The 16,483-nt window shown below is 35.3% G+C and overlaps 3 protein-coding genes across 4 annotated transcripts in view; 2 read left to right on the top strand and 1 right to left on the bottom strand.

The window, feature by feature from the left end:
• The window catches only part of LOC113230782 (delta(24)-sterol reductase-like), a 13,215-nt gene extending 11,299 nt beyond the window's left edge, over nt 1-1,916 (top strand). For both annotated transcript variants that reach the window (XM_026464871.1, XM_026464870.1), the window contains exons 4-5: nt 224-380; nt 723-1,916. In XM_026464871.1, coding sequence (XP_026320656.1) covers nt 224-380; nt 723-1,870 — 1,305 coding nt within the window. In that variant the 3' untranslated portion in view covers nt 1,871-1,916. The remainder of the gene's footprint in view (nt 1-223; nt 381-722) is intronic.
• Nucleotides 1-7,305, bottom strand: part of LOC113230781 (cleavage and polyadenylation specificity factor 73) — a 30,298-nt gene extending 22,993 nt beyond the window's left edge. The window contains exons 1-8 of the mRNA XM_026464869.1: nt 7,067-7,305; nt 6,188-6,251; nt 5,006-5,103; nt 4,295-4,423; nt 3,393-3,570; nt 3,095-3,184; nt 2,594-2,744; nt 2,193-2,368 (exon numbers count right to left, since the gene is read on the bottom strand). Of these exons, the coding sequence (XP_026320654.1) occupies nt 2,193-2,368; nt 2,594-2,744; nt 3,095-3,184; nt 3,393-3,570; nt 4,295-4,423; nt 5,006-5,103; nt 6,188-6,251; nt 7,067-7,140 (960 nt within the window). The 5' untranslated portion in view covers nt 7,141-7,305. The remainder of the gene's footprint in view (nt 1-2,192; nt 2,369-2,593; nt 2,745-3,094; nt 3,185-3,392; nt 3,571-4,294; nt 4,424-5,005; nt 5,104-6,187; nt 6,252-7,066) is intronic.
• Nucleotides 7,306-7,734: 429 nt separating this feature from the next.
• Nucleotides 7,735-16,199, top strand: LOC113231125 (protein KRI1 homolog). The gene is made up of 12 exons (XM_026465295.1): nt 7,735-7,919; nt 8,281-8,481; nt 9,387-9,526; nt 10,542-10,690; nt 11,131-11,275; nt 11,377-11,586; nt 12,207-12,342; nt 12,643-12,737; nt 13,185-13,469; nt 13,720-13,889; nt 14,335-14,927; nt 16,195-16,199. The coding sequence occupies exons 1-12, from the start codon at nt 7,805-7,807 to the stop codon at nt 16,197-16,199; spliced, it is 2,244 nt and encodes a 747-aa protein (XP_026321080.1). The 5' UTR covers nt 7,735-7,804.
• The last annotated feature ends 284 nt before the right edge of the window (nt 16,200-16,483 follow it).

Raw genomic sequence — 16,483 nt, 5'->3', positions numbered from 1 at the left:
GATGGAGAAAAGTCACCACGAAATTACTGAACACTGGCCTCCCCTAAAAATATCTGCCCACCTCACAGATAGAAACCAATATGTAGGTTTTCTTTCCCACGAAGACAAGTGCTCATCCCATTCCTTTCCGGTATGCATTATAAACGAGAAAACAAAGCGCTTCGTATAAATCAATGAAGATGGAATGCAAATAAAATTAATGCTCTTGTGCGTTGAATTTCAGGTGCCAATCCCGCTTTACGAAATCCTAGAGCTAAACGAAAAGGCGATGACTGTGCGAGTGGAGCCGATGGTCACGATCGGTGATATCACCGAGTACCTAATACCCAGAGGGTACTCGCTCGCCGTCACCATTGAACTAGTTGACGCTACGTTGGGAGGTAAATTAGATACGTACTTTTAAAGTTAGAAATCATTGCTCTTTTTTAAATCTCTCAATGAGGTGACGTGTTTTTGAGGGTTCTTCAACTTCATTCAGACGTATGCTATGCCAAAACCGTAGTGTGGTTGGCCGAAGGTGAAAACCGCCATAAATTTTGAGCACATACATAACATGACGATACCCTCGAAACAAATAAGCGATGACGATAATATCGTAGTAACTACCCAATATTCTACACCTCTGTAAACACAGTATCGCGAGAGTTGAAGACATTACTCCAATTCAACATACAATCATTACGAATTACCAAATATATGTATAACACGAGAATCAATTTCAGGTCTAGCATTCGGCACGGGCATGTCAACACACTCACACAAAGCTGGCCTGTACCACGAAACGATCACAAGCTACGAAGTTGTTTTAGGCGACGGCTCTCTCGTCACAGCCACTAAAGACAATGAATACGCGGACCTGTACAAGGCATTGGCATGGTCGCACGGCAGTTTGGGATTTTTGGTCGCGTTGACATTGAAAATTGTGAAAATAAAACCTTATATCAAAATTAGATACATCCCTGTACAGGGACAGAAAGAATACTGTGATATGCTTAGGGACTTATCTGGAGCGAACGAAAAAGAACCTGAAGAATTTCCCGACTACATAGAAGGAACCATCTTTAGTAAAGACGAAGCTGTAATCATGGTTGGAGAGTATTCTGATAATAATCCTTATATACCGATTAACGAGTGTTCAAAATGGTATAAACCATGGTTTTATAAACACGTCGAAACAATTTTAAGTGAAGGGGAAATTACAGAACTGATCCCTTTGAGAGATTATTTGCTAAGACATAATAGAGCGATATTCTGGGTTGTAGAAGACATGCTGTCCTTTGGTAATAATCCTATATTCAGGTTTTTATTTGGATGGTTGTTACCCCCAAAACCTGCATTTTTAAAGTTCACTACGACACCAGGGATCCGTGCATATACGTTCACGAAACAAGTTTTTCAAGATATAGTGCTACCAATAAAAGAATTAGAAAAACAGATTGAAGTAGCAACGGAATTATTTGACAAATATCCTCTATTAGTGTATCCGTGTAAAATCATCGACCACGGTCCAATGTCTGGGCAACTGAAACGCCCTGATGCCAAGTATTTAGTACCAGGTACTAATTACGCCATGTATAATGATTTGGGAGTATACGGTGTACCTGGTAAGGTAAAGAAGAATAAGCCTTACAACCCGGTAATAGCCATGAGAAAAATGGAAGAGTTTACTAGGAACGTTGGAGGTTATTCATTTCTTTACGCGGATATATTTATGACAAGAAAAGAATTTGAATCTATGTTCGATTTGTCACTTTACGAAGTTGTAAGAAAGAAATATAATGCAGAAGGCGCTTTTCCGCACTTGTACGATAAAGTGAAACCCGAAATTGACGTTTTTGCTATTGGTGAAGAGAATGCTATTAGTGGATGATATTGGAGTTGATGATATTGATCGTGTTTATGTTTAGATTTTAAGTACGATTTAAAGTTATTCGTTGGTGTATCACAGTAAATACAAAGAATATTTTATAAACGTTTTGTTCATTTTGTCTAACTAATTTCCAATTAAGGAAGCAAATGAAAACAAACATGAAATAGGCCTTAAATAAGTAAACAGTATCTTATAGAGGTAAATACAAATTTTGATATTAGAATGTAGCTGCGTTCGCCAAGGCAAAGTTCAATCCAATAGTAAGTTCAAAATAGCTCACTTAGTTCAAATATGTGAAAGAGCAGTAAACAAAGTTACTAACCTTAAGATTAGAAATATGCCTGAAGACAAACGGATTATTGACGGCGATCTGTCTTCGTATGCGGTCGTTCATGGCGTTGATGTACGTCTGGTAGACGGCCATACATTTCTTGGCGAGCGATGACGCGTAGTAGATCGGGATGTCTTGCAGCTCCGGATGGAGGGACCAGTATTCGTCTGGCAGAATCATATCAGCATTATATCATGAAAAGATTAATGAAGCAATAAGTATCTTAAACGGTCGAACTAAAATGAGATAGTGCGTCATCAAAAAATAACACTTGTTCATTAACATCAAGTTCCATTAGATGGTAAAAATAAATAAAATTTTGTAATGACAATACTTTGGTCGGGTTTATAGACCCCGTAGAGCACAGTCAGGCATCCACGCCAGCAGCGTACCGAGAATGAGCAGCAGCTCCTGCGCGCGGCCGAGCGCGAAGACGGGGATGAGGCAGCGGCCGCCGCGCGTCACGATGTCGCTCACCAGGCTCGTGAACCGCGACTCGCGCTCCTCGCGCTTCTCGTGGATGTGCGTGCCGTATGTCGACTCCTTCAAGGACGTCGGCGTTTCGTGTATTATACATTTCTTAATGTCACTCAATGACATGCAATTAGACTGTGGTATGATTTCCATAAAGCATTTGATTGACTGCATGAGCAACGAAAATAACAAAATAACTTAAGATTCATTAGCAATTTTGTATTCAAACATTTATTGCCTACATAGGAAACTACCTACTCTACATAAAATTGCTAACGAAAGGTTAGAAAAAACTTTTACAATTTTGTCTAATTGAGTACCTCAAGGAGCATCGTCAGTGCCACATCTTTTAATTCTTTATGGAATTGGACATAATGTCTACTAATTGCACGAGTACTGGTAGAATTGCAATGACTTACTGTTATAAGCACATCAGGATGTACAGTTGGTATTTCGGCAGCCATTAAATGCCTGTCTTCTTGTCTTGAGAAGTCACCCGTGTATAAAATCTGAAATGCAAATACAAATCTTATCAATCTGACGAGATGCTAAAAAACTACAGATGGTAAGGAAGACTACCGCGATTAATCCTACCACAACTTCTGAGTAACCAAAAACCTATCCTAAAGCTCTGAATTGCGTAAGGTAAATCTTGAGCAAGTGTCGAGTTTAAATATATAAGGTGCTGAAAACTACCCATAACATCACATGTCTCACCTTAACTCCGGCGATCTCGATCATAAACATAGCAGCCCCCAGCACATGTCCAGCGTTATAAGCCCAGAACCGAACACCTCGAACGTCTTTCTCCTCGTGGAAATTTATCGTCTCTATACGATCCATCGAGTTCTCGAGATCCGATTCAGTGTAGAGCATTTGTTCGGTTGATATGTTACTGAAATCATATGAAAATCTTATAATAATATCAATAAAAATAATAGTTGATATACACATTATAACCACTTTCTTTAACCTCTGTGGTCGATTGGCTTGCATTCCGCTTTTCATGGTGTCGCCATCTCTTGAGGTCACGGGTTCGATCCCCGGCCGAGTCAATGTAAAACACTTTTCTATACTGTCTCAGGTCTGGGTATTTGCGGTACTGTAGTTGTTTCCGATTTCCATAACACAAATGTTTTAGTTACTTACTTTGGCATCGGACTAACGTATGTGATGTTGTCTAATATTTATTATTTATTCATTTACTGACATCTAAAGAGAAAAAAATAGGAAGCTCCTATCAATAATCGTCAAATGGTAATGGTAACTAATGATACAACTCAAACATTCTAATGTTATTCACTGAGTTATTGCCTTATAAGCATACCATATCCCTAAATGTGTAGTCATACAGGACACCTACTATTTAGCGGTTGCGGTGCAGCTCGTGTAAATACACCAAAAGTACGCTTCTTAAAATGTTTACATGACAAATTCTAGAGCCCCTCTAGAACACAAGACCACATTTTTTCATACAAACATTTTAGTGCAACTGGTTGTTGCTCATTTGCTGTTTGATTTGGTGTTACACGCAAAATAGACGCCTTGACGTCGAGTTACGGACGCCAGCCCGTTACACCAAGTACTCATTTGGTGACATTTGAAAGCAATGAACTCACCTGACTTTAATATAATCTGACACAAGCCACCTGTAGATAGCTTTAGTGGCGTGCGTCATGAACACTCGTCCTTTGAACGAGGTCTTCGTTAAGAACCAAGGCAGTGCACCACTGTGGTCCAAGTGGAAACTGAAAAAAAAATGGCAGGTAGATTATCCGGATGACTTCGAGTAACGGAAGTACTCTTGTTTTGGCTAATATAAATATAAATAGAAGTGAATTCGCGCAATCAAGTTCAAAACATCCAAATTTTTAAAACTATTGCACTTAATCATATTTTTGGACCAACGCTTTTCATTTGCAGTTCTGATAGTATGCCCTGGAGTGAATTCCACTGTTCTGGTACTCATAGTACAGGGAATCCCCTAGTTTGAGATCAGGTAATTGGTGTGGTTGAATGGCGCATTATTATTAATATTTGCTAATAAACGCTTCCTCCAATAAACAAGAGATGCCATGACATGGGAATGGGCAACAAAGCCAATGAGTTACTTAGTATATGTATATACACCACTGTTTCTCATTTTAATCTTAGTGTCGTATTCTAGAACTCTACTCAATGCTCAAGTCAGAATTGCAATTGAAACACAAGCACTGGAAATACGACCCTAATGGCAGGGACTTGAGTATGATTTCGAGTGCTTTAAACCATACTCAAATTCTGACTTGAGCATTGAGTAGAGTTCTAGAATACGACCCTGAAACACTTACTGTGAGATCAATAGCAGGTCTACTTCATCTGCCTCGATGAGATCCACAAAGGGTAGAGCATCCATGCCTGATAAGCCAGGATGAATACCACAGTCCAACTGTATGAAGACACAGATAGCAACTATATAAATAATATATTTGGAAATGTTAAAATGTGAATAGCTAATTATATCAGAATAACGTAACGCATGCATATATTTACTTGACTCAGTGCTAATAATGGGATGATGACATTAGAACAACAACAGGAATTTCTTGAAGCAGAGAAGCCAGAAACAGACACAAATGGAGAAGGTTGAAGGGAATCTGCACCAGTATGGTATCTATTTGGATTATGGTATATGAATAATATGAAAATAAAACCACACACATATTTAGTGAAACAAAACTTAAATATATATTGCAAAAGGGCTACAAAGAGAGGGAGTCATATGATGGTGGTATAATAATTATAAATAAATAAAAGAAAAACTAGACATAAAGTAGCGATCTCCATCTTACACAATCTTTATAGGATAAAAAATCGAAATTAAAAAGACTTAAACATAAGCTATCGAAATTAAACTGTAACAGTTTAATTGATGAAATCAAAATTTAATAAATAAAAAAAAATTCAACTTAACGAGTTCTTAGGTTTTCGCGATTGTTATACATAGGAATAAAACTATTTTTCCGGATTTAAATCGCGTATATTTGTTTTTTCAAACAAACCGACGTTTCGGGCCCTTTACAGGTCCCAACTCTCAACTTAAGTTTTTACAAAATTCGCAATAACACAAAATCAAGCTAGAACCACTTAACAAACCTGTAATAATATGAAATTGAAACAAATGAATGAAAAAATGTCAATCAACATCTTTATTTCCAAATTATACCTAAAATAAAAAAGTTAAATAAATGGCCAAATTTTTGAAAAACTATATGTATAATGATTAGTCAGAAAATTTTACTAGCCAAATAAAGTAAAATATAAATTAATTTAATAGGAAAGTAATGTAAAATAATCAACATATAAATAAAAAAAAAGATTATGTTCTCAGAACATTGTAAAAAAGCCACAAGCACTAAGGAGTAATGGTGTTTATAGAAAAATTTATGCTAGTGTTGAACATGCAATAGTAGCAATGTCAGGAACAGTAAGAGACAGGTGTAATGTGTACAAGGCCAATTTAATATCAGTACCATAATTTTCTTTCCTTTGAATTCCAGCATAATACATGATCTGCCAACCTCCTGGCCAGCTCCTCTGCAATGAAAAACATACAACTTTATTATTTGCCTTATTTCATTTTTGTATATGTGTAGGATCTCTCTAAAATTTATAGAAAATACAATAAAACAAGGGTGCAAGGGTTGAAACCCGACTTAAAAAGGTTTTATGCCTTTGTTAAAACTAAATGAAACACCATGGTTATTCAACCAATTTGTGCTTACACACAACTGGCTAAATACTGTAACATAAGCTTTCTTTGCTTCGTCCAAGATCTATTCATTGTAAATACCATAAAAAAAAGTTGTTTTCTTTTATTACATACTATTATACTATTTTTTTTATTACTTTCTCTGTTTATTATCTCTATTTTGACAGGACTACTTAAATCTTAAGTTAGGAAATAAATTTAAAAACAAACTGCAGTTTTGCCCTCTTCATATTTACCAAAGAATCATTCTATATACACATTTGCTATCTCTACATCTAGAATCTTTCTGTAGTTAAATTGATTCTGGAAAAAAACTGCTAAAATTGTCTGCATTTCAAGACTCTTAACCCAATTCAAAGAATTTGAATCTCTAATCCTGTCTTTTATTGTCTTTAAGGTCTTTTATTGCTCATTTTTACAAATAGTGTGTTTGTTAAGTAATTATAAAATTGTACGCAAAATAATTGCCCAATAGGACGAAGATCCCAAGAAAAACAATAACTACCGGTATTACAAATAATATGTAATATAGTCAGTAATAAGCACACCAAACTTTTAAATTGATTTCTACCAATACATAGAAGACAACAGTAATATAATATACATGTAAACCTATATAAGTGAAACGGTAAGTATTTACAATGGTCTTATAGTAAGTTGGTCGCTCTCCTCCAAAGGACCCGGCTCGGTGCCTCTCCGCGGATTGGTAGTCATAGTTTATTATTATTTATGTACTGTTTCTCATTCGCACACAATTATTTCACCAGTTTATTGAATAAAATCGTTTTATTTGCGAATTTTTGCACAACAACAACAGCCGGTTGACATAAAAATTTTAATAAGGTTATAATAAAGTTGCCATGAAATTATTTTCATTACCCAAAAACACATAGGACCTTTAACTTATTGTTCGAAAGAGTTTTATAATACCTTAACAGTGTAATAATTAATTATATATAGTTCGTGACATTATAGGTACTTTATGTTAATTAGCATACACCCAGATTCGCCTAATTTTATTTTATAAATATTTTTCCATGCAAGTGCAAAGTGAAATGACGGTGAAGTGTATGGAGCAATAGTAATACTGAATTTATACACTCCGTTACGTATACAATTTTTGCCCTAAGCTACATGTAAATTTGAGGTATATTTTTTATTTTTCATTCAGCGTGTAAAAAACATTTAAAAACATTTTTTAAAGGTTGATTAAAATTGTAAAACAGCTGTTTAATTTTAAAGTATTAAAAATATCAGAAGTAAAAAGCTGAACCAAACGAGACGTTTCTGTCAAAACTTCTGTTCCCCTTAGAGCCTGGAACACGAGTTGTTTATAAGGTTATTATAAATTAATTAATTACGTATTTAACCGACTACCATGTCTAAAAAGAAACTTTTCGATGACGACTCTGAGGAGGAGGTCGCCATTAAAACGGAGAACGAGTACGCTAAGAAATATGACTCATGGCGTGAAAAAGAAGAACTACACAAGTGTAAGTTACAATATTTTTACATGTTCTGACAAAAAAATTGTATGGAAACGTTTTTTGTTGTTCACTACATTTTACTGAATTACTATAGTACTATGTTACTACGTTAACTACTCATATAGTTTCTTATTTCACTGAATCGCGTATAATGTTAAAAACTTGAATTCTTACTATGTATTTATATTCTGACAGTGGTTGACATGCACTCTAAACGTATTTAGTGTAGACAGTTATTATTTTACATTACACTACGGTCTATGTCAAATATAATTCTTGGTGCTGTCCATAATTATTAAATTTTTTTTTTAAATTTATGAAATTGTACAATGGAATTAAGCTAATATTTTTATAATAAATTTTGCAGTAGAACAAAAATATGGCTCTAAAGCCCTAGACCCCGACGCGTCATCATCGGACAGTGAGGATGAGAGTGACGAGCCTCCTGAAGTCTCTGAGGAGATGGAGGCGCAGTTCCTCAAAACTCTCTCATTGCTGAAGACAAAGGATCCGCGAATATATGACAGTAATTTCAAATGTTTTGATGAGAAAGAAGAGAAGGTGGAAGGTAAATAGAAGGAATATTTTTTGAATTTTTTCTTAAGTAAGTAATATTTTTAAGTATTATAATGTATTTTTAGGCTACAACCCTAAGTGAGTCCCATGCTCAACAAAATAACATATTTGATGACATAGTAAAGTTTTGTTAACATCTGAAATGAACTAAATTTTCGGATCAAAACTTGTAGACCTGGCAAGAGCATGAAATGTTGGTTCATTTGAAAAATACACACAATTTGGATCCCAAAAATATAGTTTAAAACTCAATATCATATTGAGCAGTTTGCTGAATCAAGCAAACAGTACAAGATGACATATATCAAGTTATTAGTAGTGTAAATCATGATTCTATATGATTATCACTAACCACAGGTTCCTTACCATCCATGGTATGACTTCTTATTATTAACATACTCATTTATTTACTCTTTCCCTGTCAATGTCTAGCCTCATCTTGATTTGTAGTAATTTGATGATCTTGTATTAACTTACTACTTACATACTTTTCTGACCAACTATGGTACCACCAACTGACATAACAAACTAGAAGTTATACCATTGTAAGAAACCTGTAATTTGTGATAATTATTTAGTGCATAGGTTTGTGGCTTACCAACCAAATAGTCAAGACAAAAAAAATTTCAATGCTCCCACCACAATTGAAAACCCAAAAAATCTCTCACTCTCTGAACAGCATCAATGCCCCAATTGCTCTCGAAGCCCCTACAGGCTCCCTAGGACTCTTCAGTGCGTAATGGGGGGAGGTAGGAACAATTTTGAGAAACTATGATTTAGTAAATAACGGTGAAAGAGTTAAAATCTATAATTTTAAGTAAGCTTATCAATATTAAATTTGATTTTATTGTGACAATATTCTTTAATCTACATACCAACATATTTGATTGTGAACAGAGAAAAAGCTAGAGATTAGAACTCTAACTTTTGAGGACAGTGAGGAAGACAGTGACAGTGATGGCAACATATTCAAAATAGAAAAGAAAGCTGAGATTCTAACCGGAGACACTTTGAATACTTCAGATCTAGATCCTAAGGTATGGCATTACGTAGTAATACAACTGACAGGGTTTATTTATCATTAGACACATGACAAGATTGCCATAAGTGTAAGATATAGAGACCAATTTAATCCAAACCTACACTGATATGCAATATTGATGTACAAATAAAAAATGTAACTTTTGTTTCTATAAAGATAAGAATTGCATAGGTTTATTAACATTAGCCACATGGAAATTAGATTTAAAAAATTTCCCATAGCTACGATTGGGCAGGCATACTGGTCAAACTGAAACTGAGCAGTGCTGCAATTCAACTGAAATAGGTTCACAGAAGACCAGTATGGTAAAACAGGCCCAATAGTACCTATTTTTCAACCGAATTGAAAAAAGGAGGAGGTTCTCAATTCGACTGTAATTTTTAAATATTTTTTTTTTATGTTACTCTATAACAATAATTTGTGAACCGATTTTGATTTTTTTTTTGTTGGAAACGGGTTAAAAAAAGAAAAAAATATTCCACCTCTAATGGTGGCAAACTATGGGATGATTCCGTTTTGGCGCAGTTTCCTGTAACCAATTTCAATAAACTTGGCAAATAAAAATGTAATTCCACTGGTTGGTTTTTTTAGTACTTTGTACTGAGATTATCATGATTGTGTGAGTACAGGGTCCCATATACACTCATATACTATATATGAGTGTCGCCTTTGTACCGACGTAGAGTTGTCCAAATGTGGTTGTGATTAGTTTTTGTACATTTGTGTATTGACCTTGGCCGTTGACAGGGGAAAAACACTATTGGTGCGTCCGTTTCCGATCCTCTGCTATCCAGTTTATTCGCTGCAACAATGCCACGTGAACGCTGTGCCCCTTGAGCCACGGTCGACTTATATACGTCCATCAGTAACCTCGTGACATGTGTAGATGAGCCCAGTGTTTATATAAAAATTGTTCAAAGTTTGAAGAGCATTCATTGGAACTGATTCTTATCCTTTCGTTTTGTATGCTCGCACCAGACCGTTATCAGTTCCATTATATTGCTTTTAAGGGAGGAAGAATACAGGACTACCTAACTGGCAAGACAGATCACATACAACAGGATGTGGAAAAGGACCTGGCGCCACTGAGAGCGCTGTGGTCAGACCCCAAGCTTAACGACGGTGAAGCTTTCCTTCGAGATTATATTTTGAATAAAAGGTAAATAATTCATTTTTGCAAAATTCCTTTATTAGGGGAATTAAAAATAGGTTGATTTGGTAAAGATGTTTGAGAAATATTAAATATCCAAGTTAAACTGTATAGTTACAGTTAGTGTACATGTTTTTGTTATTTCCTGATAGTGGCGTCTGTTTTTTCGTCATAGCAAGTCACATTGTTGTTATTATTATTATAGTCGGTCTTTTTTGCAGATAGAGTAAAATAACATTTGTAGGGATGCCAGTTTTCATAAAATTCTAATTCTAATTCATCCTCCTCCAAAGAGGATAGGCGCGGTTCACACTTTGAAGAGAAATTCATACGTCAAGGTGGATAGCTCCACAGCAAAAAAAATTACACCATCTTATAGAATGCAAAGAGTCATTGAAGCAAAATTTTGCTGCAATATATAACTGTATCAATTTCATTTAATATGACAGGTATCTGGAAGAAGGTGACGCGGGAGAAGCAGAAGAGAAGATACGTGACGACGAGGAGCTAGATGAGGACGAGAAGAGAGTGGAGGAGCAGGGCCAGTTCGAGAGAGCTTACAACTTCAGATTCGAGGAGCCAGACCAGGAATATGTGAGTTGTTCTTGGTAACGTGATAAAAAGAAACCTATATAATTTGAATTATCCTTGCAGTTTTTTAACTAATTCTATCATATTGACATGAATTCTCCCAGCTGAAACGCTTCCCGCGCACCATGAACTACATTCGGCCGAAGGACGAGTCGCGCGCGCGCAAACGCGCCGAAGTGCGCAAGCGCAAAGAGGACGAGAAGAAGCGCAAGATGGAAGAGATCGCCAGGATGAAGGCGCTGAAGCTGAAAGAGATCCAGGAGAAGATTGCCAGGATTAAGGAGGTCACTGGGAATGAGGAGCTGGCTTTCAAGGTTAGTAGAGAGGTCACTATAACTTAAATGGGTGACGGTTCAACCAATAGGCTGATCATACTTCTGTAAGTAACACAAGGTAGTGGTGCAAGCAATACCGAACCTTGCAATGCGGCAATCTATTGAAGGGTTGTGTTCACTAAACAATTGTCATACTGGCGAAGGACCATTTAATACAGTTATTGCCGCTTTACACTTCTTAGTCCTGATTAGTACCATTACTTTGTAGTGGTACAATGTAAGCCGGTTGGAGGTGTCTCTGTAAAAACTTAGGTAAAATAGTACAGTAATGTTGGGTATCGTTGAACACTTCTCAGGCTTTCACGCATATTAAAATAGAAATGTATTGATTGAAATACGTTTTATTGATGAATGAGTTATCCTTTCATGCCCGAATTAAGAATAATTTAACTAAAATTACTAGAAAAAAAAAACTGAGTGGGAAAGTTGCGGTCAAGGGCCGTTCAAAGTTAACCTGATTTGCGTCGCGTAAACGTGTGTGTGTTGCAACTGATCCATGTAATTTAAGACGGCGAATATATCAGCCCTATTGTAACACTGTCCACTTATCTTACATCCCATTAGAACCTTAACAGTTGATAATTTAAATTTGTTTACAGGAAGAAGATATAGAAGGCGATTTCGATCCTGAAGAGCACGATCGCCGAATGAAAGCTTTGTTCGACGAACAGTTCTATGGAGAGGCTGATGACGAGAAGCCTGTGTTCCCAGACCTCGACGAGGAGCTCGAAATTGGTAAAGTTTTTAAAATGTCATAGTGAGTGTTAGAATAAGTCTAAAAGGAATAATTGCGTTATTGTATTCTTTATTCTTATTTTGACAGTTGGTCTCGGTCTCTTAGTATCGAAATCAATTTTTACTCATAAGTACACATTTTAATAACGACAGGCGAATTTGATTATGTATGTTAAATTGAAACTAAAATATGCCTCCTATTTATATAAATCATTGCAGGAAATTTTCTAATGCATTTTCTGGCATGCAAGTTACGTTTACCCAAAAAATATTGCAGGTTATGTAATTTCTGTTTTACAGAAAACTGGGACAAGTACGAAACAGAGCATTATCATGAGCGCGAGCCGGACGTTCATAACGAAGACGGTCCGCATTGTGAGGATGACGATTTCAATGTAAGCTTAAAAAAATTATCCCGGAGTACCCATGATTAGAATAGAAAATATCATAAAGAAAGAATAAATTAACACACAAAAAATCAACGAAGCAAACATATCAAATTACAAACAATCCACACGATGTGAAGTACTGTTATGCACACATAAGGCTGTGGTGTATGAATAAGGATGCACTAATGACACAGCCGAGTCTAGGTTTTGATGCTGGTTTTTAGTGGACCTTTCACTTGATTTTTTAACGTTTATTTTAATTAAAAGTTATGTTGATGCAGTCATTTGGAACTGAAAATATTGTCATTTCTTACACTTCATACGATTTAAGTTAACAAAAATATCGTTTGTACTGAGAAAGCCAGTTAGGAACTCAAAATTCCGAAGCAATGGGAAAAATACATGGTACAGATTTTCTATAATAATCAAACAAACATAATAAAATTATTACAGATGGACGCTGACTATGATCCCAGGCAAGCCAGAGCGAATCTTCTGGAAGAAATACAAAGTACACTCGGCAGCAAGAGACGCAACAGGAAGAAAAAGTCAAAATTAGCCAAAATATTAGAAGAAGAAAAACCTAAATTCATTCCCCGCGTTAATGATAAAACTTATAACGATTATATGGAGGAATATTACAAGATGGATTGCGAAGATGTGATTGGTGGGGACTTACCGACGAGGTTTAAATATCGAGAAGTCGTGCCGAATGATTTTGGACTTACCATCGAGGAGGTACGGTCGAGTTTTAAATAAAATAGAACAGACAATATAACTTGAAGTATTGTCTTGTGCGTAGCTATGGCACTTGCAGAAAGATCTCGAAAGCCGACAATATGCAGTAATGTAGTTTTTTTATGCATGTTTTATTACCAATAATGTAATGATAGCGATAGGATTTAATTTGTCTACATAGCAGCACTACTCTATCTAATAAAAGTTATAAAATCGACTAAATGGATGTAATCCCACTTCTGATATCCAGATCCTCCTAGCAGACGATAAAGAATTAACCCAATGGGTGCCGCTAAAGAAGATAGTGAAGCATAGACCGGTCGAGGTGGAGAAGTCCGAGGTGAATACTTACCGGATCAAGGCCTCTGATGAACGTCTCAAGAAAAAGATATTGCCTAGTCTTTTTACGGACTTACCTGAGTAAGTGATTACACAAATAATACCTTGGTTTGATGACCAATTTCATATCACATTACAGCAAACAATTGTCGCCAAAAATGAAATGTGAAAACACTAAACTATTGAATAATTTTATTATCATGCAATGATAAATAGCTAAGTGAAGAAAAACATTGTAATGACACTTGCGTGTTATACTACAAAGACTTTCAAGTCCCACAAGTCTTTGAACCCGCATTAACAACATTGTGGAGCATTTACCCTCTCGTTAGACGATATCTGTGCCCAGCAGTGGGACTTGGACGTGTGTGCGGCCTGCATATGAAAAACTAAATTCAGTACTGTAAAATTTTATTATAAATACTTACTGTAGTAAAACATAATAAAGAGAATAATACCTCATGCCATAACGTAACACCAGAAGATATCTATCTTTGAAAATAATATAATTTCATTTCATTTCCAGTGAACCCGAAATAGTAGTTCCTATTGAAGAAGCGACTAAAAAGAAGAAAAAGAAAAAGAAGAACAAAGACAATTCCACTGACAATCCAGATCAAAGTATGGAAATCACTGACGATATCCAATCTAGTAAAGTTCAAAGCAGCGAAAATACTGAACAGAGTTCTAAAAAGAAGAAAAAGAAACATCGAGAGGAACACAGTTTGGATAAAACTGAACCGAGTAACAATGATAGTGAGATTCATAATACTGAACCAAAAGATAAAGAGTATACTAAAAAGGAAAAACATAAAAACAGTTCGGAAGTAAATGAAGACGTTGTACATAGAGAAAAGCATAAAAATTCAGAAAATCATGAAGAAAATACGTCAAATCTACAGGAGCATAGACAAAAAGTAGATAATAAAAATAAAAATCAACTTAATCACGAAGAGAGCGCAAGGACCATGCAGGCGACCGATACTACAGGACTTCAAGTACAAAATGTAATCCTATCAAATGAAAGTACAATGATAAATGGTGAAGGAATCAAGAAAAAGAAGAAAAAACACAAAATCGATGGTTTCACAGTGGAACGCGTCCAAAATCAAACTCCAAGTAAAGTTGGCGAAAATAAAAACAACCTAAAACGTAAATTAGATATAAATAATCATCAAGTACAAAACAAAAAGAAAAAAAATAAAACTTTCGACAAGAAAAACAGATATTTCAATAAATTTAAACCGCAAGGATTTAAAAATAAACAAAGCAACGACATATCTGATAATCCTTTAAATAAATTGTCCGACGAGAGATTAAAAGCGTACGGATTGAATCCAAAAAAGTACAGAAGTTTCTTAAAGTACAAAAAGTTTTAAAGCTCTTTTTAATTGTATGCCATCAGTTCATAATGTATAAATATATAAATAATTATCAAAACTATTTCAAAACATATTTTTTATTATTTTTCCTTTTACGGACTTGTTCTGCGATACGTCAACTTTGTTACTGCAAAGCATTTTTTGTAAATTTGTGATCATTACAGTACAGTCAAAACAAAAATGTAACTCATTCAACTGCCTCCATGGCCATGCTCCAGTTACCATGCCGGTCTATACGCAGAGGTCCCGGGTTTGATTTTCGGGCCCGGGAGAAATATTAATATTGGGTGTGTGGTGTCTATGCATGTGTCTACGCGGGTGAGCCACACAGGTAGTGCGGGGCCATGAATGTGTACATTATTTATTTATTGTTTATTCCTTAAACTATTTTTTCCATCTAATTATTCCCACATAAGTTGAAAAGAAATTCCCTTTGGCCCTTAGCATTGTATCTTTGTAGTTTGCGAGCAACGCTGTTTGCAAGATTATTGCCTGCTCCTACTCGAAGTGTTTTTTTTCGATCTTATAAAAAGAGAAATAACAGATATCGATTATTGCTTTATGGTAAATAAAAAAGGTGCAATTTTGAATGTCTTTCCCGAAAAAGTGGTATATTAAATAAATTATTACAATACCCACGTCTACATTTTTTTCCATCCTCTAAGGTCTACATATATACAATAGGTATTTACGTACTTTCTTGCTTCTCATAATAAATACGTGTACGTACTATTTGGGAAAAATCCTATCTGTCCGGTTCTCATGGTCTTCATGATTGTTACACATTGGAATTGAAAAAAAAAATTTCTCATTTAAGTCGCGGTATTAACCGTGGCCCATGACCAAGGGCACGAAACGTTTTGGTTAAATATTCTCGATTTAGATCTGAAAAAATAGTAGTTTTAATACCAATGTTGGATTCTAATAAAAAATGTTGTCTTTATTCCTCTCTGAAGTTGTGAAGAACATAATAATTATTTAAAGCATTATTCTTGTCGTTTTAGAGTGAATACCTCCTTGTGGAGTAATTTTTCAGGACGAAGTTAAAAATGTGGTGTAAAATGTCGTAAACGCAATAATAATTGTAGTTCGCATTTTAATTAATTAAATTGTACGTCTTTCAGATTATTATACGTTAATAATTTAATTGAGCAAGAAGCTAAAATAAAAATTCAAAATAATCTTTATTTCATAGGTAAACATTATTACACTTAAAATCGTCACAATCTTAGAATAAACGGTCACAATGGTTAAACTCTACCGCTCATTCGTAAGGCAGATTCCCCTGAGAAG

The sequence above is a fragment of the Hyposmocoma kahamanoa genome, unplaced genomic scaffold, assembly GCF_003589595.1.
Source record: "Hyposmocoma kahamanoa isolate Upper Pololo Valley unplaced genomic scaffold, ASM358959v1 64, whole genome shotgun sequence".
In the NCBI taxonomy this organism is placed as follows: domain Eukaryota; kingdom Metazoa; phylum Arthropoda; class Insecta; order Lepidoptera; family Cosmopterigidae; genus Hyposmocoma; species Hyposmocoma kahamanoa.
Note: the sequence above shows the minus strand (reverse complement) of the source record. Positions and strands in the feature narration are given on the sequence as shown.

Excerpts from the sequence above, each read along its gene's own strand:
- LOC113231125 (XM_026465295.1), top strand. The coding sequence starts at position 7,805 with ATGTCTAAAAAGAAACTTTTCGATGACGACTCTGAGGAGGAGGTCGCC. Across the intron at positions 11,276-11,376 it reads AGGAGCCAGACCAGGAATAT|CTGAAACGCTTCCCGCGCAC; the intron begins GTGAGTTGTTCT and ends GAATTCTCCCAG. Across the intron at positions 12,343-12,642 it reads CGACGAGGAGCTCGAAATTG|AAAACTGGGACAAGTACGAA; the intron begins GTAAAGTTTTTA and ends TCTGTTTTACAG.